General features: G+C 37.4%; 1 protein-coding gene across 1 annotated transcript; it reads left to right on the plus strand.

The window, feature by feature from the left end:
• Window positions 1–208: 208 nt before the first annotated feature.
• On the plus strand, window positions 209–20,527 carry LOC128986024 (engulfment and cell motility protein 1). The gene is made up of 8 exons (XM_054406105.1): window positions 209–1,308; window positions 7,559–7,651; window positions 12,437–12,676; window positions 13,231–13,476; window positions 14,546–14,824; window positions 15,437–15,612; window positions 16,849–16,979; window positions 18,047–20,527. Exons 1-8 carry the CDS (start codon window positions 442–444, stop codon window positions 18,208–18,210), a joined length of 2,196 nt encoding a protein of 731 aa, XP_054262080.1. The 5' UTR covers window positions 209–441; the 3' UTR covers window positions 18,211–20,527.
• Window positions 20,528–21,620: the final 1,093 nt, after the last annotated feature.

The following is a 21,620-nucleotide window of genomic DNA, read 5'->3' on the forward strand; positions in this document are numbered from 1 at the left end:
CAATCAAAGGTTGAATCATTGAATGTAATATTATACTTTGACTTTAATACTATTATTGAGTACTTATAATCAGTGGTATTATATTCTACAAGCATAGTCGCATAGTAGTAAATTCGTTCTTGTGACTCTATGCATGTGGGTGGAGCAGAAGTAGTGGAGTACATGAAAAAAAGTTATTGTCAAAAGTGAAGTGATTGTGTTGTGATTGTCAAAATGTTAAGGTTGTGTGCTGTGTTAGTGTTTGTTTGGTAAATTTTATTTTGTGATATTACAACTATACAACGATGAAAATAACATTATGAAATAATTAGTGTTGCTCACCACGCTTATTCATAAACTGTGTAAATCTTACGATCAACCATTTTCCTTAAAAATTGTATTGAATCATAAGCTACAATTGTTATCTTTTGCAGCTAGGCCTAGTTAAAACAAATCACCAACATGAATACTAAAGTGTTTAAAACTCAAATTCCTACAACAACAGACTCTAATATAGTTAAAATTGCTGTTGAAATGGCTGATCAGAACCCACAATTAAAGGGATTCAACCAAACTCAACCTTTATCGGCTATAATTCAAGATCTGTGCAATGGCTGGAATCTCTCTGACTCAGAACAGTACGCTCTCCAGTTTTCTGAGCCTAACAATTCAAACTATGTTACTGAGAAAAACCGAAATGAAGTGAAAAATGGGTCTGTTCTAAGATTAGCTCATTCTCCATCAAAAACAGCTCATGATATTTTACAGAAACTGAACACTGGAAGTAACGATGAGAAAGTTTCTGCTCTACAAAAATTGGCAAGTTTGAGCACAGACATAACATTTGCATTAGAGTTCATCAATAAACAAGGATTGGGATTTATAATTCAACTTATTGAAAACGGCAAGTGTGTTGGCGGTATGCTTGCTTATTCCCTGCTATCTTTTGTTGAGTTGATGGAGCATGGCATTGTATCTTGGGATATTCTCGAGGTTCCATTTATCAACACTGTTGCCAGTTATGTAAATAACCAGTCAAGTACAGCACAAGATGCTAAAGTAGTCCAGGCCTCCCTTTCTATTTTAGAGAACATTGTCCTTAACAGCTCCGGAAAATATGGCCAAGTTGAAAAGGAAGTCACATTTCCAAACCTAGTCATGCACCTTCAAAGTCAAAACCAAGCAATTCAACTAAATGCGATTGCATTAATAAATGCTCTATTCTTAAAAGCAGATCCTGCCAAGAGAAAAGCTATTTCTGGAACTTTGTCTTCCAAACAAGTTCGAAATGTCATATGGAGTAATATCATTCAATCTTCCTCAGGGCAGGTAAGTTAAATTATAAAAATATTTAGGCCTAATATAAGTTTATTATGTATCTGGCTTAAAATAAACTAGGGTACCTAACTTAACCATACATTTTTTTACCTAGGAAGCTAGGAACGAGCCCGGAATTGTATTCACATTACTTCAGGCTAGACCTAGGGGTTGCGGCATTATCACTTAGATAAAATCAATTGGTGATTTGGCGAGATTTGAACCTGGGACCTCAGGAACCGAAGTCCCGCGCTCGAACCACTAGACCAGCTCGCTCCCCACCTAACCATACATTAGGAATATAGTCAGGAAATGATCATTTTTACAATTCTGCCTTAAAAAATTTGGTGTTATAAAATGATAGCCTATATCAAATGGTTTAACAACTTTGTGACTACCCTATTGCTTTTATTGCATAAGTTTAGGACCTAATTATTATAATTTCATACTTTTTATAGGCTAGAGTTTTTGTTCTTTTATAATCAATAAAAGAGGGCCTATTTTAGATCCTGGGGCAATTTTTCCATTTGTTTGTTTAACCAAGCTTACTTAGATCATGGGTGCTTCAATGACTTCAACCTTCGGTCGAAAAGGCCGATGTCGTAAACCATCTTACATCATTCAAAAGTGGCGATTATGTTGTTGAAAAGCTGAATACCAAGTATCCAACCTATAACTCCTTCAAAGTTGGTGTTCCAGAATCGCTATGGGATAGCATTTTTTGTGAGGACTTTTGGCCGGAAAACACTTTCATCAGTGAATTCAAACTTCCAAGGCGCAATTTAAACTCTCAACGCACGGCCGAGACTGGGGCAAACATAGCCTAAACCCAGTAAATGATAACCTTAATGTCTTGTTTCTTAATGTGCAGGGGTTACATTCCAAGGAAAACATCTTAGGCCTACATGCTGTGAGTAATCAGTATGACTTTCTCTGCCTTAGCGAGCATTGGTTGAACCCAAACGAGGCAGGTTATGTTATCGTTGAGGGTTATGAGCTTTCATCGATATTTTGTCGTAAAACCCATATAAGAGGTGGCGTCGCAATATTCGCCAATAATAGCAAGCCTACTAGGCCTACCTTCCAAGTGTTGGACATTGAATGTTTTTGTCATGAAATAAGCTTTGAATGTGTGGGAATAGTTTTAGACAATCCTAAAATCATAATTGTTTGTATATATCACTCTCCTGCAGGGGATGAACTTATATTTCTGAATAATCTGGAGCTACTACTGATCCACCTGAGTAAATTGAAGATGAATATTGTTATTGGTGGCGATGTAAACTCAAGATTTGATGTTACCCGAGATCAGCCTAGTGTTAGAAGATTACTTAACCTACTCAGGCAATTTGATTGTGTTTACTTAAATGACAAGCCTACTCGCAAAAAAGCTTGTCTGGACAATATTTTTACAAATGTCCCGACCAACTCCTGCTCCACACACATCGTTCACCCTGACATAGCTGATCACGAAGGCCTGGAGTTGAGGCTAATAACGGCATCAGAAGCTGCTAAACCATATATTGAGGAAATTATGCACCGCAGTCTTTCCCCAAGGTGCTTAAACAACTTTAAAGCTGAACTGGGGAATGTGAACTGGCCTAACATCCTGAACAGTAACCGTGCGGCCCATCAGTCAGCTGAAGAGACTTTCAATTTTTTTTTTAACAAGCTGATTGATATTTTCAACTTAACTTGTCCTGTTAGTTACCTAACCGCAAAGAAGATTTCCGGACGTAAGGACAATAGGCCTAAAAGTGGAGTGGCCTGGTATAGTGATGACCTCAAGAAACTTAAGGAAACAGTTATGGCTTACCGTACTGTCTACATGAACCTTAGAACTGATGCCTCGTACAGTGCCTACAAAGAACTAAGAAGCCTCTATAAAAACGTTGCGAACAGAGCAAAATTAGCCGCAAACGCTGACTTCATTGAGCGATCAGCAAACAAATGCCAAGCAGCGTGGACGATAGTAAGGCGAGTTTCTGGAGAGAAGAAGGAGGTCAGCAACAACCATTCTGCCGAGGACTTCAATAGATTCTTCATCGACTCCGTAAACGATGTTCGAGCCAGCATTCCTGTGAGTCCCCTGCCTGCGGATCACTTCCTGCAGCAAGTGAAGAGGCCCAGCACCCAACTTGAGTGGAATGAAGTGTCATGTGATGATGTGCTCAGTGCAGTGTCAAAAATGAAATCCTCAAAAAGCAAAGATGTGTATGGTCTCACAAGCAATATTGTTAAACACATTATCTTTGAAATAGTAATGCCCCTTGTCTTTTGTATCAACCTATGTCTGAAAGAAGGTGTTTTCCCAACCTCCCAAAAAATTTCTCGAGTCATCCCAATTTTCAAAAAAGGGGAAAAATCACAGATTAAAAATTATCGTCCTATTTCTCTGGTCCCTATAATTGGCAAGATCATTGAAGCTGTCATCAAACCTCAGGTATGTTCTTTTTTTGACACAAACAAAATTTTTTCAAATTTTCAATTTGGTTTTCGTAAAAGTTTGTCTACCGTGGATGCCCTGGACCACCTTGTTTCTAAGATTTTGAGAGCTTTTGAGGAGTCGAGCTTTGCTCAGATCACAGCTTGTGATCTGAGTAAAGCATTTGACTGTATTGATCACAACATACTCATCACTAAGCTGGAGTACTATGGCATCCGCGGTATACAGCTTAAGTTTTTTGATTCATACCTGAGAGAGAGAACTCAATTCGTTGATGCAGGAGGCAAGATGTCAAGCTGCTTGAAAGTTAGCTCAGGTGTGCCACAAGGCTCGATTATAGGCCCCCTTCTTTTTATCACAGTCATCAATGACCTACCAGCCAATATTAAAAGATCCTCTACCATCATGTTTGCGGACGACACCAATTTTTTGAGTGTTCATCCCAACTTTTATGATCTTATGTCAGTAACTGAGCTCACAACTGATTCAGCTTATATGTGGTTTAATGCTAATAGCCTTTGTCTTAATAAGAATAAAACTCAAAATCTATTGTGTAGTCTTAAAAACATTCCAGTAGAGTCACAAGATGTAAACAATGAAAATGTAATTACAGTTTTAGGAATAAAAATTGATAAATGTTTAAGCTGGTCTCCTCAGATAGATTTGGTTTGTGCAAGATTGTCCAGAGTAATCTGTTTGCTTAGAAATCTTATGGGTGTTGTACCTGAAACCTACATAAGGGTAGCCTACTTTGCATTTTTCCAATCCATAATTAGCTACGGCTTGATTCTTTGGGGAAACAGTAGTCACATAAGTGAAGTGTTAATACTCCAAAAGAAGGTAGTTAGAATAATAAACAAAGCTCCAATTGAAGAGCATTGCAAACCATTGTTCATAAGAAGTAGAATATTGACTGTGATTAATCTGTACATATTTATGTGTTTACTTAGGGTTGAGAAAAATACTAGTTCCCATGTTTATAGGTTTAATATCCATTCACACAACACACGTAATCAGTTCCTATTAGACGTGCCTTATTGTAGGTTAAGTAAATGTAAAAATAGTTGCCATGTTATTTCATTAAGATTATTTAATAAGCTTAGCATCAATGCCAAAGAATTGGACCTTAAGTCATTTAAAAAAAGAGCTCAGGATTGGTTACTTTTAAATCCTTTTTATGACTTAGAAGAATATTTTAAGGTTGACGAAGTTAACTTTTAATGTCCTCACATTTCCACATTGTTTTTTATTTGTAAGTATGTGTATTAGTATAGCCTATTTTGACTTGTTTTTAGGCTTGTTTTGTTTTGCCTAAAAATAGGCTGTTTATGTAATAGCTGAATTTTCTTGACTTTTGTCTATTGCATTTGTTGTAAATGTTGAAGGACAATAAAACGTTTCTGATTTCTGATTTCTGATTTCTGAGAAGCTCAAATACAAAATTAAGGGGTAAGTTTATCAGTAATATTTTTATCTGTTTGATTATTTCCAGTCTATCTTACAATATTTAAGCACTCTAAAAAGTTAATCAAACAATTTTTCTGTAGCCAACTGTTGCTGGTTTTGTGTCATTTGTTCCCGAAAGTCAAAAGTGGACTTGTGTGGATCAAGGTGTAAGTAAAACATTTTTGCCAGTGTTATTGATAACCATTCGCACTGTCAATTTTTGGTGTCATCACTCTTTGTGGGTTCTTAGTCCTTTGGGTTTACGGGTTTGATTGATGGGCATTGCTTAAACCTAACATACTTGATTAAATTTTCACCCCAGTACAATCCAGGTACGGGTCAACATTTTCATCTGGGCTGTTCCGGAAGGGGCGTCCACATTAGCAGCCTCAAACTGGGCTTTCCAGGATTAGATTTTGTGAATTATCGGTTTATTTGCCAATTGCAACTGAAATGAATATAAGAAAAGTGACTAGGCCTACCTATGCTTTTACATGCTGTATCTGAAAAAAGAAGTACCGGTACTCCTGTGACCTGTGACAAAGTCGTTTGGATCCATACGTTGGCTGATTGATGGTGTTTTTCAAAAGTTATTAGTCAGTGTCAGGGTGAAAGAGATAAAGTTTAAACTTCTGTAGAATGTCCATAATCTAGTTTTAATGAGTTTAACTTTGAACACACCTTTCTGTTATCAAAAGAAAATTAAGATACCGTATGCAAAACATAAAGACAATGGCCCAAAACCGAACTACAGTTGAACCTCTATAATACGATTTCAAGGGGTACGGGAAAAATTCGTACTATAGAGGTATTCTTAATAAAGAGGGTCGTTTTATCGAGGTTTAATGCTACTGTTATTCTTCTTATAGAGGTTTCTCCTCGCTCCAAGGTTTCTCCAAACAATGACTGAGGAAGGAGGAGGGATGGGTGAGGGTTTCATGTTGAGACAAGCTTCTGTTTGTTTTGAAAACTACGTACTATGGAGGTTAAGATTATGATAAATTCGTCTTATAGAGGTCGCGTTCGTCTTGTAGAGGTTTTGTGCTAAGAATATTCGTTGTATAGAGGTTAATCAGTCCTAGCCCATGTCACAAACAACCTCTTATGGAGGTTTTTTTACTTAATTACTACGTTGTATAGAGGTGTTTTTAGCATTGACCTATATGAAAGTGTCAAGGGGATTAACAAAATTTGTCTTATCGAGGAATTCGTTTTATCGAGGTTCGTACAAACGAGGTTCAACTGTAATTTAATAATTGACCAAACTAATTTAAGTTAGTGCTCGATGTCAATATTTTACTTACCGTACCTACATAATATAACACAACCAAATTACCCACTAAACTACTTTCAACAAGAGAGTAGGAGTACCAACTGCACTCCACACTGATAGACACAGACTGGTAAAATAGGTATTTGGATTCAGATTCCTGGTTAATCCGGACTGTTCTGGTGTGAAGTGTACATAAAAGCTGATATACAAAATAGTAGCTATCCGATCTGGGCCGGGATTGCAAGTTTTGGCTCTTCTGTTTTTGCGCTTGGACAGAAATTTTGGCTTGTCCGAGTACACCTGCTATAGTTAAAAAGACAGTTCTTAAATTATAACTAAGATGTCATTCTTTGGGACTTCATGATATCAAACAAAGAACTAAAAAGACATGAAATTACTTAGGTTCTTCTCTAAATCTTAAAAATCAACATCTGTTTATTTTCATAATCTTGCAGGATTAAACTGTCATTTCCCTCATCTTGTGGGATGAATTGTTGATCTTCATTGGTGTTGCCTGTCGGGATTGCACTTCCTTCATTTTCATTTCAATTATTGTGGGATTGCACTGTTTATTCTGTTGGTTGGTTCATCTTCATTTCCAATGTTTTAAGTGTTTGGTGGCATTTTACTGTATCTGCATTCGCGTTGTCTGATGGGATTTAACTGTATTTTGTCATTAAATAGTCTGGTATAGCCTATTCAATAAAATGGCATCTGTAAAAAGGCTTTTTACACAGAATAAGACTTTCAGATTTGAGGGCTAACACATCTTACACAGCTAACATATCTTCATGCTAACACAATTTTTTTAGGTGGCACTCAGTAATCCAAAGTCCTAAAGGTGCAGGAACAGCAATATTTACTATTTGTGACTTGAGAAAATTTAGTCACTAATCCATTAATCAACCTAAACAACTGTCCTACAAGTCTCCGAGTTCAGTTGATTAAATTGACTCAACAATTTCATTTCTTAGAGTTATTTTCAACGATCTGGTAAATTTATTTACATACGCAACAAACTTGGCTTTTTAACTTTACAGTATTAAAATTTCAATACATAGTATCATATATTTACAAATAATTCGTAACGGTTTCAGGTTGGAACAGAAATGGCTCACCAGCTGTATGTCCTTCAAACATTGTCTTTGGGGCTCTTAGAGCAAAGGATGAATACAAAAATGGACCCTCAGGTAAAGTTGTGGTTAAGTTACAAAAGAAGTTTATTAATCTCAATGAGAGGGCTTTCTTATTTTCTCCTTGATTACATTCAGTAAGCTCTCAAACCAAATATCTTTTGACAAAGTAAACTTTCTTGAATTATTCTCCCAAGTGGAGGTGTTTAGGGATAATCTAAGCAAAAACTACGACGAAAAACGAATTTAAACTATAAAATAATCAAATGTATTTCTCATTAATGTTTTCATGACAAGGAACAATATTGGACAACGAAACAGACAGCTGATAGTAAAAACAACATTCATATCATCTGTATGACTATTACAAATAAATAGAAATGGCAGGCATTTTCAACACTTTCCCTTATTTGCATAGTCCAAGATTTTCTCGCAGAACTTGAAGTCTTGGTCGAGGTATAGGCTTCGTCAGTATATCTGCTAGTTGATATTCTGAACCGATGTGCTTTACAGTCAGCATACCTATATTTATCCTGTCTCGAATGAACAGGTACTTCCGCTGAATATGTTTTGTACGAAAGTGAAACTCGGGGTTTTCACAGAGTTTTCTTGCTGATTCGTTGTCAACTTTCAGGATAGGAACAGCAGACAAACCTATAAGTTCTTTGAACAAACGAGCAATCCAGATTGTTTCTTTTGAACCAAGATTAGCTGCAATGATTTCAGCTTCACAAGTTGAGTCCGCAACTAACTCCTGACGACGACTAAGCCAAGTTATAGCTGCACCCGCGTATTTAATTATAACTCCACTTGTTGAACGCATTGTAGTTGGACAACCAGCAAAGTCCGCGTCACTATAGCATTCCAGTAGACGTGTTTTAGGTTTGGATTGGTACACTAGCTTCTGGTCCACAGTGCCAGTCAAATAGCGTATAACACGCTTTGCTCTTGTGACATCATCTTTTGTAGGATTTTCTAAGTGACGTGATAGAACACTTACACTAAATGCAATGTCAAAGCGAGTACCACGAGCAACATAAAGTAGGGCTCCAACTGCCGATCGGTATGGAAAATCGGAGGCTTTCCCTGGTGTTTGAGCAGTGAGCTTCTCTATGGGAGTAAGTACTGGCTTGCATCCTTCCATGTTAAATCGAGAAATGATCTTCTTGATATACGCTGATTGGCATACCAATATATCACCATCACTTTGAGAAATTTCGAGTCCGAGAAAGTATGACACTTCTTTAGCAACAATTTCAAATTGTGAAAGAAGTTGCCCAATAAATAAGTCAATTTCAGTCTGACTAGTCGCTGCGACTAATCCGTCATTAACATAGAGTGTAACGATGATTTTTCCAGCAGGGGTAGGACAAATATAGACGCAGGGATCTTCACGGCTCTGTCGAAATCCTAAGCCTTTCATGAAGTCGTCAAACCGTTTATTCCAGCATCGAGGTGCCTGTTTCAGGCCGTATAAGCTGCGTTTGAGACAACAAACACGATTTGTCCCATCTGAATATCCTCCAGGCTGCTTCATAAAAATCTCTTCTTCAACGTCTCCGTACAAGAACGCAGTTGAGACGTCAAACTGCCGTAGAACCATCTTCTCAACAGCTGCGATGGACAATATTGATCGAACGACCTCCAGACGAGCAACCGGGCTGAAGGTTTCGGCATAATCAATACCAGGTCTTTGCGCACATCCTTTGATGACCAATCTCGCTCGATATTTGTCAACACTCCCATCAGGATTGCGCTTTATTCGGTAGACCCACTTGTTGTTGATAGTCTTCTTTCCCGGAGGGAGTTCGGTCAATTCCCATGCACCGTGTTTATGCATGGACCCCATTTCTTTGTCCATTGCTGTTTTCCATTCAGCACTATCTTCTGAACTGATGGCTTCAGTGTACGACTTAGGTTCATCGTCAACAAGAAGAACTTCGGCAAAGTTAGACGTCAGACGAGACGTAATCGTTTAGCCACTCGGGTTGCCTTCTTTCCCGAGTCGAGTGCCGAGTTGCAGGATCGTTGGATAACTCTGCATCTTCACTATCACTACTACTTGACGTGTCCTCAGTCGGTATAGGCTCATCATTACCCTTCACTGGAGAACTAGGCTCGTCAATAGTCTCTTCAACTTCTTGCCAATCTTCTTCGACGTCATTGGTTTTCTCAATCTTGATGGGCCACTCAACTTTCTTGTCACAGTCTCCAACGATTTCTTGAAAAACGACATCACGAGAGACTACGATATCTCTTCTCTCTGGGACGTAGATTCGATATCGTTCATCGCCATCGTATCCAACCAGGTAACCAACCACAGCTTTCTTGTCCATTTTCCGCCTCTTCTGCACAGGAACATGGACGTAGCACTTTGAGCTGACCACTCGCAGATGTTTGATCCTCGGCTTTTGACCAAACCAGAGCTCAAAAGGTGATTTGTTGGCAACTGCTGACTTTCCCACACGATTCAAAACGTAGCCAGCAGTGATGACAAGTTCAGCCCAGATCGCTGCAGGAAATGTCACATTTGGATTGGCATACTTGAAGGTACGGGCCATTTCAACGATTGTTCTGTTCTCTCTCTCTACAGCACCATTTTGCTCGGGTGTATACGGCGCTGTCAGACGTTGGTTAACACCATATTCTCTGAGGATTTGACGAACTTCAGCGTTGTCAAACTCACCACCGTTGTCACTGAGAAACTCTTTGACGTGATGACCAATTGTGCGTGCTTTAGACAACACTTCACGCAACGCTTCCTTCACAGCAGATTTTTCCCTTGCGACAAAACAGTATCGGTACCTTGAAAAGTGGTCTTTTATGACGATCAAGTATCGGTGACCTCCGAAGGATGGGTCAAACGGGCCGCAAACATCACCGGATAACAACTCACCGGGGGCTGAGGGGCGTTCTCGTGTTCCAAATGGTAGACGGTGTGCCTTTCCGAACTGACACGGTTCGCAGATCTCGTAGTTGGCTGGCACTTTGATACCCATTTCGGATTCGAGCTTCGATCGGACGTAACGTTTATCCATGTGACCCCAGCGCTCATGATATAACTGCAGAATTTGATTGTCTTCTGCTGCATTAGCGCAAACCTCAGATGGCTGAACTGTGTGAAATGAGGCACGATACAAAGTTCCACCACAGTTTCGAGTACCTTTGAATACAGTTTTTTCGTTAATAGTGAACCGACACTCGGTATTAGTCGATTCAAACCTGCTATTAGGGTTTCGATCATGAGCTGCGAGAATGGACACTAAGTTCCGAGAAACGTCAGGAACATACCAGACATCGTTGAGTGTGAACGTTTCCAGTTTTCCATTTTCATAGTTTGCTACTTCAACGACTCCACTGCCAAGAGCTTTTATAACTTCCTTTCCCGCCGCCTTTACTGTTGCGTTCGAGTTTGCAGGAAAAGGTTTGTACTCCGTGAACCAACTCAGATTTGACGTAATGTGCCGCGTAGCGCCATTGTCGATCCACCACTGGTCGTTCGTGGTCACGATATTCATGTCACTGCTGATGGAAATCAGCGCACTTCGGTTGTCGGTCACGTTAACTTGAGAGCCCTTCGTTCTCTTCTTATCAGTGTCACTTGTTTTTGAACTAGTGCTAATACCGTTAGCTCGAGCTGGATACGCAGGCTTGCCGTCAGCTTTCCATTTAGAACACTGGCGAATCCAATGACCTTTCCCCGAACAGTATTTGCACAAAGTGTCACCTTTTGGTTTCCTATTCTTCTGACCACCGCTGTTTGTGGCACTAAGAATGTCACCAGCTTTTGAAGTAGGAGCAACATTACGCTCATGAAGGATCAATGCAGATGAAACATCTTCAAGTTTCTTGCTCTCGTTTGCCTTCATAAGTAAGTAGCTAGACTTGAACGATTCAAAACGCTTCGGCAAAATATGTAACACTTTTGAGACAAACAGGAGCTCAAGAAAATCTTCGACTGTTTGGATGTTACGCGTTTTGAGGCCAACTGCAAATTCGCGGTTTTGATTCTTCAATCTTGAAAGCACGGTCGGGGCATCCTCGGTATCATCCCATTCCATATTGAAGAAATCCAAACACTGACGAAACAACTGATCTTCTGCCTTGTTATCGAACTGCTTGATCAAAATGTCCCACGCTTCCTTAGCTGATAATCTTCCGGAAATACGTTGATGTAGATCATCACTAACGCACTGAGAAATAACTATTTTTGCCTGAGTCGTGGATTTGTTGAATTTCTGAAGTTCTTCCTTTTCGGCTTTAGTCGGAGGCTCAGAGAGGGTAGGCGTTTCTCTCTTTCCCTCGACGATATCAACCGCGTCAAACAACTCTAGAACGTCCAACACTCGATCTTTCCACGTCGGCCAATCTTCTGCTCCTTTCAATGGTTTTATACCTTTCACGTATTCCATTTGTAGAGCTGGACGAACTCGATCGAAAGATATACCAAAGAAATAATACTCTTGAGACAGAAAATTACGTCAGAATAAATTGTTCTTACCGTGTACGTAGTAGACTAGATTTCCCAACACTGTTATGTACATAAAACGATGCTGGCGACCATAACCTCTTGAATTATTCTCCCAAGTGGAGGTGTTTAGGGATAATCTAAGCAAAAACTACGACGAAAAACGAATTTAAACTATAAAATAATCAAATGTATTTCTCATTAATGTTTTCATGACAAGGAACAATATTGGACAACGAAACAGACAGCTGATAGTAAAAACAACATTCATATCATCTGTATGACTATTACAAATAAATAGAAAAGGCAGGCATTTTCAACAAACTTAAGTGTTTTAATCAATTGCTTACATGTTCTAACAACTTTCCTCTCAGGACCAAGACGCTCATGACAAAATCAAGGAGCTACGTCGCATAGCGTTTGACTCTGACGGGGCCAATGCAACAGACGGGGGCGCTCGACGGCAACACGGAGGTTTTGCTAAGGATTACAAGAAACTGGGCTTCAAGTGTGATATCAACCCAGCGCTGGACTTTACCGAGGCCCCGCCTGGCATGCTGGCACTGGATTGTATGATATACTTTGCCCGCAGCCACACAGAGAGTTACACCAAGGTTAGTGGACGAATAACGAGAATTGATGAAGGTGAAAAGTGTTGAGTTTATGATTGCTAATTTTGTTTTATTTCACGGCAAATGACTGGGGGTTGGAATTCCCACTTGAGAGCTCTGATCCCTGATGTTTCCTTTCCAATTGAAGAGCTGTATCCAATAGAGTTGGCTTGACTATTGATTTTATCATTTGGTACAATGTCTGGGTAGTTTCTATCACCACGTATATATCATATTTTTTACTGTGGACACCACTTAACCCCACTTTTGGATAAGTTGCAAATTTTCGTCTAAAGATTTGTAGTCGTGTCCAGACTGATTGAGATACTCATCATTACTTGATTTTTGTACAGCCAAAATTCCTGGAATGGTATTTAAAATGAGTCCTAAATGGCCTTCCCGTTTGTCCTAAGTAGAACCATAGATAAAACATACTCGTTGTGTTGGTTAGTCTATGTCAGAACTTGTGACAGTCACTACAAAGAACATAGATTCATCATACTTGTAATTTAATCTTGTTTTTGTCATTATTTTATGTAATCTTATCCGTGTCTCAGGTAGTGTTAGAGAACTCTTGTCGGGCGGATGAGCATGAGTGCCCGTTTGGCCGGACGAGCATTGAGTTGGTGAAGCTGCTCTGTGAGATCCTGCACATAGGGGAGCCTCCAAGTGAACAAGGACAGAATTATCATCCGATGTTCTTCACCCACGATCGCCCCTTTGAGGAGTTCTTCTGCATCTGCATAGTGCTACTGAACAAGACGTGGAAAGAGATGAGGGCTACTACTGAGGACTTTATCAAGGTTTGAGAACGATGCTACTTAGCCCATTTTTTTTAACACGTTGACTGCGCGCGCCGACTTTACAGGCGCTCCCCAGTGGCGGGCGAAGCCCCGGCGCGCAACCGAATCAGCGAACGCAATTGGCATTCAAATATTTCAGTCTGACGAATCACAAAAGAGCAGTGGTGACTGTGCTGCGTTACCCCGAGAGTGGATGTAGTTCACTGAAACACCCAAAGGTAGCAGCACTGCATGGATCCTTATCCAGTGTCTTTGTAATGTGGGTTGAAGAGAAAAAATCCCCGAAACCGGGACAAAAGCATTGCCAGACGGGATTTTACGGGAAATTTTAGTACCAACCTACACCAAAGTAAAGCTCGCATTCTAAGCTGGCAGGCTGGCAACGATTATAACGTCTCCGTCTGAGGCTAAGCTCACAATGACTCAATATATTACTGTTGGTCTGGTGCCTACTGTAGTCGGCGCGCGCCACCTGGGAGCGCTGGCGACGCCGACTAAAGTCGGCACGCGCAGTCAACGTGTTAAAGTTAATTAAATAATATGTAGACCTCATTAAAATCTGAAAATGAAAGTGTAGTGAGCCAAAGCACTGAATGAATCTCTTATGCGAATTCCATAGCTAATGTAGCCTACCCAAGTTTTAGCTGAATTTTAAAAGATCTAGAGCAAGCAAACATGTTTGCCTAAGATGTGCTTACTCCTTAATCATTCATTTTCTATTTCATTATAAAGTGAAAGTACTAAACTGAAAACATTAATATTCAATTTTGACTAAAAATTTATAAATAACTAACATTGACAACATATTTAAGTTTTTTTTCTTCATATGTTTGCTGAGTGAACAAATTACAAATTACGGGTTAAACAAATGTTACAAACTAAAACACTTTATATTCAGTCTTAAAAGGAGTTATTGATACCTTCAAAGTTCAAATACAATCTTGGACTTTATGTCATCCATTAACCTTCCAAAAGCAGCACAAAATGTTCTAATGGTAAACAACCTAGTTGTACCAGATGTAAATTAATAACGGTAATATAAACTAACTTTTGATCATAAAATGCCCAGGTTTTCAGCGTGGTAAAAGAGCAGATCACGAGAGCGTTGGCCGCTCAGCCCGTGGAACTTTCCATGTTCAAAGCACGGCTACAGCTGCTGACGTACGCAGAGATCACCAACCTGTGGCAGCAAGAACGAACGTCGCGCGAGGAGTGGGAGAGTCATGCGCGACCTGTCACGCAGCTCAAGGAGATGATCACGCCAGAGATTATGGAACTGATACAACAACAGCGTCTCGGCTTCCTGGTGGAGGGAACGAGGTTTACCAAGTACTCCAATAGAGGGCAGGTAGGTTAAAGTCTTAGAGTAAAGATGTGCTAATTTACTGGAAGCACTAGAGGACCCTCTTTCCACAGAAACCTGATCACAGAATGCGGTATATATATTAGAGGGGAGCATCAAATTCCTTCACATCGTTTTTGGCTGTCATATTGAGACAAATCGTCGCATAGGGGCGGTAATCGGCTAGAATCGTAATGAATGAAGTAAGAGGACGGTGTTAGTCTCCTTCTAGCTAGAAGGAGAATTAGCTACAATGGTAGCGTGTTGGAAACCATAATCTACAAACATGCCTTGTACTTTACAATAACGTTAGCATCACACAATTTGCCTCCTTTGAGTATGTCTAAGTTGACAATCCAACAACTTAACTTTTTTGTTTCTTCTTAAAAAGCTGAACTAAATTATAAATCAAGGAAAACACATTACGATAAATTTTATTTTACAATAAATACAGATATGTTTTAGCACCGCAGTACCAAACAAATATTATGAATTGTCATAGTCTTCTACACTGATTCAAAATTGAAATCGGGGTTTTGAACTAATTTATTTGTCACAGGCCTGACTAGACCTTGTGCGACATGGTTCACCGTTAGTATAATACATTTTGTGTTTTAGAGGATAAAAGACAAGTTCTGGTATGTGCGACTGTCACCAAACCACAAGGTGTTTCACTACGGCGACTGTGATGAGAAGTCTCAACCTTCACTGGAGGAGTTGCCCAACAAACTGGCAGTGGTTGACATCAAGGCTCTGGTCACAGGCAAAGAGTGCCCTCACATGAAGGATGTCAGGTTAGTATACTTCTTGATAACTTGTGAATGTTTTATGTGAGTATCGTTTTAGTGTCTTATTAAATGGGAAGTTTCTAGCCGCAAGTACCTCCCAGTTGTAATTAACTTACTATAGGCCTACGTTTAATCTATCCATGGGTATTTTCCAATAAGTAGCCTATAAGAAAACGCATTTTGTTTAAAGCAGCTAGACAGTTAATGGTGTAACATTTCAGGGAATTTAAAATCACAAATATTTACAAAGAATTTGAGGGTTATCTTCCCAATTTTTCCCCCAAAAGTACAGAGTGACCGACAGGAACCGTTATATTATGTAGGCGACAGTTATTGTCGCGAGGGAGAAGGGGTTGTATCAAAATTTGATGTATATCAAAATTGATGTATACATTTATTTAATTACATTTAATTATCCATGGAGCATTGAACGGTAAGCCTCGTATGGGTCTTAAGGATGCAATTAACCAGGAAGAAGACAATTAATGGTGGCCTTGAAATGCTAGGTCGTGTAATGGAAGAATTTAAGAAATGGTTTGTGACCCCTTAATAGACTGTTTGACATTGTTTTCTAAAAGTAAAGAGCATCTGACATGTGTAACATACTATGTTTCACAATAGTGTATTTCTTAAATGGCAAGAGTTTACGAACATTTTAATGCAATAGGCCTAAAAGTTATAATTGACACAAAAACAGATGAGTAATGCATGTCCTGCTTTTCAGTCACCCTTTAGAGTAGATATGTTGGAGTATAAAAATCTGGGTATTTCAAATATAATTTTACAAAAAAATATATCCTACAAAACATTAAAATTTTGTACTATATATCTTACATACGGTACTAATATTATAAACAAGTATATAATTTTGTGTGATATTTCTGAAAATATAGTCTTTCCTGTTAACGAATCCAATGTTTTAGAATGATCATTTGATCCAAGTTTGATTAGGGTATTTTATACAAAAAAATTTTTTTGTAAATCTTGTTGTTTTGAAAATCTTGCTTTATCATTACTTCCTGACACTTACACAACATCTTGGCTGGTTTGATGCTAGTAGTTTTAATTCTATTGCATAAATAACATTTTCTTGAAGGTCTTGTATACAGAAGAATTTCCATTAGGCTATCATTATAAAGCTTGGAATTCTGCTTAAGTTTTTAGAGAGAGCTCAGTCCAAAAAGTATTTTCATAGGACTCCTTATTCAAAAGTAACCTTTTTAACTGTGTGTTCTGTTACAGAGGCCGGAAGACCACTTATCATCTAGCATTCTCACTAACCTTGGACTCTGTGGATGTCACTTCTCTGGATTTTGTAGCCCCAGATGAAGAAGTGTTTGACTATTGGACTGACGGAATCAACGCTCTGTTAGGTAAGTTAAAACATTTCTTCTCAAGCTATAAAGCACTAAAATCTAGAAGTACAGCTTCAACACACTTAATATTACTATCATGGTCATATCGCCCAGAACCAGGTTCGGACCGTTCTCTTACAAAAACCTTAAAAACGCCTATGACAAAAAACACACAAACAAATGTTTAAAATCTCATAAATATGTGTCATACAGACTTGACCATACACAGAGAGTTCAAGGCAGGTAAAATTATTATAAACCTAAGTCTTTGAATATTGGTTGAAGGTGGCTCCAGACATGCGTCATTCGCCAAGCACCGAGCAGCGACTTGCCAAATCTCGTGTAGTGTGGATAGGTGTTTGTGTTTCAAATTAAATCAATCATTATTGTCACAAAACATTTATACATAGCATAGCTACAAAACAGGTAACATTGTCAAATTATTATAAACTAGGTGAAACCCGTCGAAACCGACGGTTACTCTTGAGGTTTTAAATAAATTCAGCTAACTGCGATAGATAGAGTGAAGTTATTAAAATCTTAGTTATATGAAGGGAGGATGAACATAATTATGCATATGACGATTGTGTACCTTAAAAAACGTTGATGAATTTCTTGAATACAATATTTTCTATCCTTTCATAGGCTTAAGGTTGCCCAAAAAGTTTTTTAGGAGTCTTACAATTGTTTCTTGTTCATGAGCTTTGATCATGTTAAAGCCTGTTTCACTAAAGGAAAAGGAGTTCATTTAATTGGTCTGTAATCTTACGGAAAGAGTCAATATTACTAATAACTTTAACTGAATCACATGATAATCCCCAGAACTCAATCCCATAGTTCAATTCTAGTTTTAAGGTCAATATAATTACGTAGTATTAGCATTTGATAACGGGCGGAATTTAATGTACTAATAATATTATCAATACAATTACCCCAAGAAATATTAATATCCAGTTCCAAACCAAGGAATTTTGCGCTGCCACTGTTTTTCCGTTCATTGTCAAAGTATTTTTGCACACATCCAAGTAAACAAATATTTGCTATTCCCGAAACGAAAGAAAAATGAACATTTGGCAATGTGTTAGGCAACAAGATGACAAGTAAGGAGACGGAGAACGACCTTGGGATCCTCTTATCTATGGAGATCAAACTGCGACTGTTGGACGCTGAAGGGGTCGATATTCCACAAGAGCCACCTCCAATACCTGACGACCCTCCCAACTACGACTTTTGCTACGAGCTCAAATAACCTAGTCATTAAGATAAGTAGTGATAAGGCCTGAATAGTGATGACGAGGGGACCCGTTTGCTAATTGCGCATTTTAATAAGTTTCTATTCCGAGGCAAAGGAAAAAATGTAATACCCTTTTACTTTCAAAGATTATGTTTTTTTGAGACGGTTATGAATAAACCAATCTGGTGAATAAACCAATTAATTTACAATAAAGTAAATTGTTGCTTTTAGATCTACAATATGAAATTTAAAAGTGATGTCTCTATCAGGTTACAGTTATGTTATAAAGAAGAACCTAATCCATTTTCAAATGCTGTTAGGTCTCTTGTTTAATATCTGACTGTGGTTAAACATTCAACTGAATGATCAGCTGTTCACATTTAAATTCACATCCGAACCGTTAAAAAAAGTTAGTCAGCATCGCTGAATCTTTAAAAAAAATTCTCTCTAAATTTTCTCTAAAAAAAATAAAAAAATAAGAGGTAAGCCTTAAAGGAAATGATGTTTTTAGTTGTCATTTGTCATTTCGCTAGACCTTAAGTTATACAATGCCACCTCAATCGTAAAAATTGGTTAAGTAGGACAGCTTAAAAGGAGATGTAAGCGAGTAAACCCTTATTGTGTATATAGATGGATAGATCCTCGAATACGCTCTCCGCTAAATCGGGTATTCAAGTGATTCTTAAGGTGACAGAAAATAAATGAGGGCTGAAATTACTGTATAACCATGTGATGAACTATATTTTACGTCACACTGCATTATTATGTAGGCTAACCAATTTATTAAACAAATATATATATATATATTTGTGTACTGTAAAAAAAACAGTTCAGAATTCATGCAGACCATGGTTTTAACATATTTTGTGTTATGATTAACCCAGATACTCACATAGAAATCAGTCCATAGGAATATTTTACTCACTTGTCCAAGTTATGCCATTGAATTTTTACTATAAATTAATAATTTTGAATTAAAATGGTGTCATAAGTATGACAGATTAAGTAGAGGGGAGCCTTGAGAGAATGGTTTTAGTTGTAAAACATTATTTATAAAAAACTCAAAATATTTTATACACATTGTAAGGAACTTGCTATTGCTACCATTCATAACAGATCTAGGAATTTCAAGAATCTATTTTTGTTGTTAGTATAAGTTAGTATTTAAGGAACTGAACTTGTATTTTAGACATTTATGCATTAAGTATTTATTAATAGGCCTTTGGCATTTTTTACTGATACAATAGATCTGATCTGTTACTACCAAAGAAGTATTTTTAATATACATAAATTTAGAACTATTGAATCTATATTGTTTTGTAATGATTTTACCGTTTGTGTTCGAGTCTAATGGTTATGGTTGTAATTTGTTGTATTTAAGTTACGTTTTAAAACTAAAACAATCATTCCTGAATATTTTAACTTAATATATTTTTTAACTGTTTTGAACTCTCAAACTGTTTTAAATATTTTAACTTTTAACAAAGTTCTCTATGTATGTTTTATTTTAACAGTTTATATTTAAATAAATTTTATGATATCTCTGTTTATAATCACATCCAATTATTTTGCATTGATTGTTATTTATTTTATTGTCGTTATTTTAGGTGATAACTAAACAGTATAAGGTAATACCATAGATTAAACATACTTCCTTAGTAGATTTCTCATCCTTATGGAACAGCTGAAGACAATTTAATCGTTAGTTCTGTACGGTTTATGTAGAGGTTGTGTTTTGTTTACTATTTGTTTCCCGTTATTACAGTAATTTAAAACCTCGTTTAACCAAATAATACGATCTAATCATAAACAATGAATTTTCCCCTTTTTATATAACCAAACAGTGAAGCACAAATCAAGAAATTAACCCTAAAATAATATAAACAAAATTTTGTTGACACTAGTGCCCAGTGACACCGTACATGAACTAGACCTGAAAAACGTGCTTCAAAATTTACAATGGGATGAGAAGTCTACTTGTGTTGGTTAGTCAATGGTAATACATCTAAGTAAGTAGCATACCTATTGTATTTATTTGAATAACAATTATTTTAGGATTTCAAGGCACAATTATTATTTTTATTTGCGCACAATCATGTTAATTACAGTATAATCATAATAGTTACCTTCCTAACTAACCTCTGTAATAATTAGTACACTTATTTATACAATGATAATTGAAAGTATGATGTTTAACTAGCTTATTCGAAAGATATAAGATTTTCTTGTCATATGGATGAACCTTTCTTTTTATATTTTACCAGTTAGTAAACAAACTACTTTGTAAAGCATTGTACCCGCAAATCACTAGCTATCACAGAAACTGGATGTACAAGGGTGAAGTAAAACTTTTGAATAAATGTTGTTTTATCATTCTCTTGAATTAATATCCCATTATCACTAAAAATAGCGTATTATAGATGAGATCCACGAATGTCATTAATTAAATTCTAATCAAACAATTAGTGATCAGCGACCTTTAACTCCAGACCGCAGCCTTTGAAGTGGCAACGTCGCAAGTAGTGTTGTAACAGCTGTGTTGTTGTGCTGTTTGGAGGCAGTTAATGGCATTTGTGTTGTTTTTTTTTAATACATAAGCTTGGTTACTGGGCTGTGAAAATATTGACTACTTTTTAAATGTACAGAAATAGATTTTCAATTTATATCGTTTTGGTTTTCAATTTTATATGTTTGATTTTCAATCTTTTGATAAATTCATGTTCATAAAACTTCTGTCATGTTAAATGTTCTGTGTTGTAAATGTCTGTCATGTTATCTTATGGGACGTCTGGCGCTAAACAACAGTACTTGAGACGTTGCCAATTCTACCAGGCTGCGGCCTGGAGTTAATGGTGGCCGTGGATCAGCTGTCATTGCATGTAACAAACTAAGTTCCTTTGTTCAGCTTAACAGGATCACTTATTTGTTGGGACTTTTCATAGTGAAAAATTGCAGTAAATTTTAAAATTAAAAATTAAATAAAATTAACAAGCTTTATAAATGAACATGTAGGCTAAATGACGTTATTTGTCTTTTGTTTGACTATGAGTCTAGGCTGCGGATGCACAAGCAAAACATAGGATGTTTTACTGAAGTTTTTCCAAGTATCATCTCCAGAAAAAATCTTCAAATATGATACATCCTTTGCTAATTAATAATGGATAAGATGAAAGTAAAGATGTTTTTCCATCAAAAACGAATAACAGTAGTTTGAAAACAAACCTTCTTTTCAGTCATAGGACTTTTGTAATATATTTCGGTTAAATTTGTAACAAACTAACTATTGTCAACCAGTGTGTTTGGGTGCACAAGACAAAAACCTAGCTAATTTTTTACTTTTTGTGAACATGAGTTACTATTACTATCACAAGATGGGTTTTAAATGATCATTGGTAGTAACACACCACCACCAATCCTTGTTAACA

Source organism: Macrosteles quadrilineatus, unplaced genomic scaffold, assembly GCF_028750875.1.
Source record: "Macrosteles quadrilineatus isolate MER2022 unplaced genomic scaffold, UCM_ALF_1.0 Scaffold_2__2_contigs__length_208266976, whole genome shotgun sequence".
NCBI lineage: Eukaryota > Metazoa > Arthropoda > Insecta > Hemiptera > Cicadellidae > Macrosteles > Macrosteles quadrilineatus.

What these genes read in the sequence shown, in the direction of transcription:
- LOC128986024 (XM_054406105.1), top strand. Translation starts at nt 442, where the DNA reads ATGAATACTAAAGTGTTTAAAACTCAAATTCCTACAACAACAGACTCT. An exon ending in ACACAGAGAGTTACACCAAG is followed by an intron (nt 12,677 to 13,230) that starts GTTAGTGGACGA and finishes TCCGTGTCTCAG; the next exon opens with GTAGTGTTAGAGAACTCTTG. An exon ending in CTACTGAGGACTTTATCAAG is followed by an intron (nt 13,477 to 14,545) that starts GTTTGAGAACGA and finishes TAAAATGCCCAG; the next exon opens with GTTTTCAGCGTGGTAAAAGA.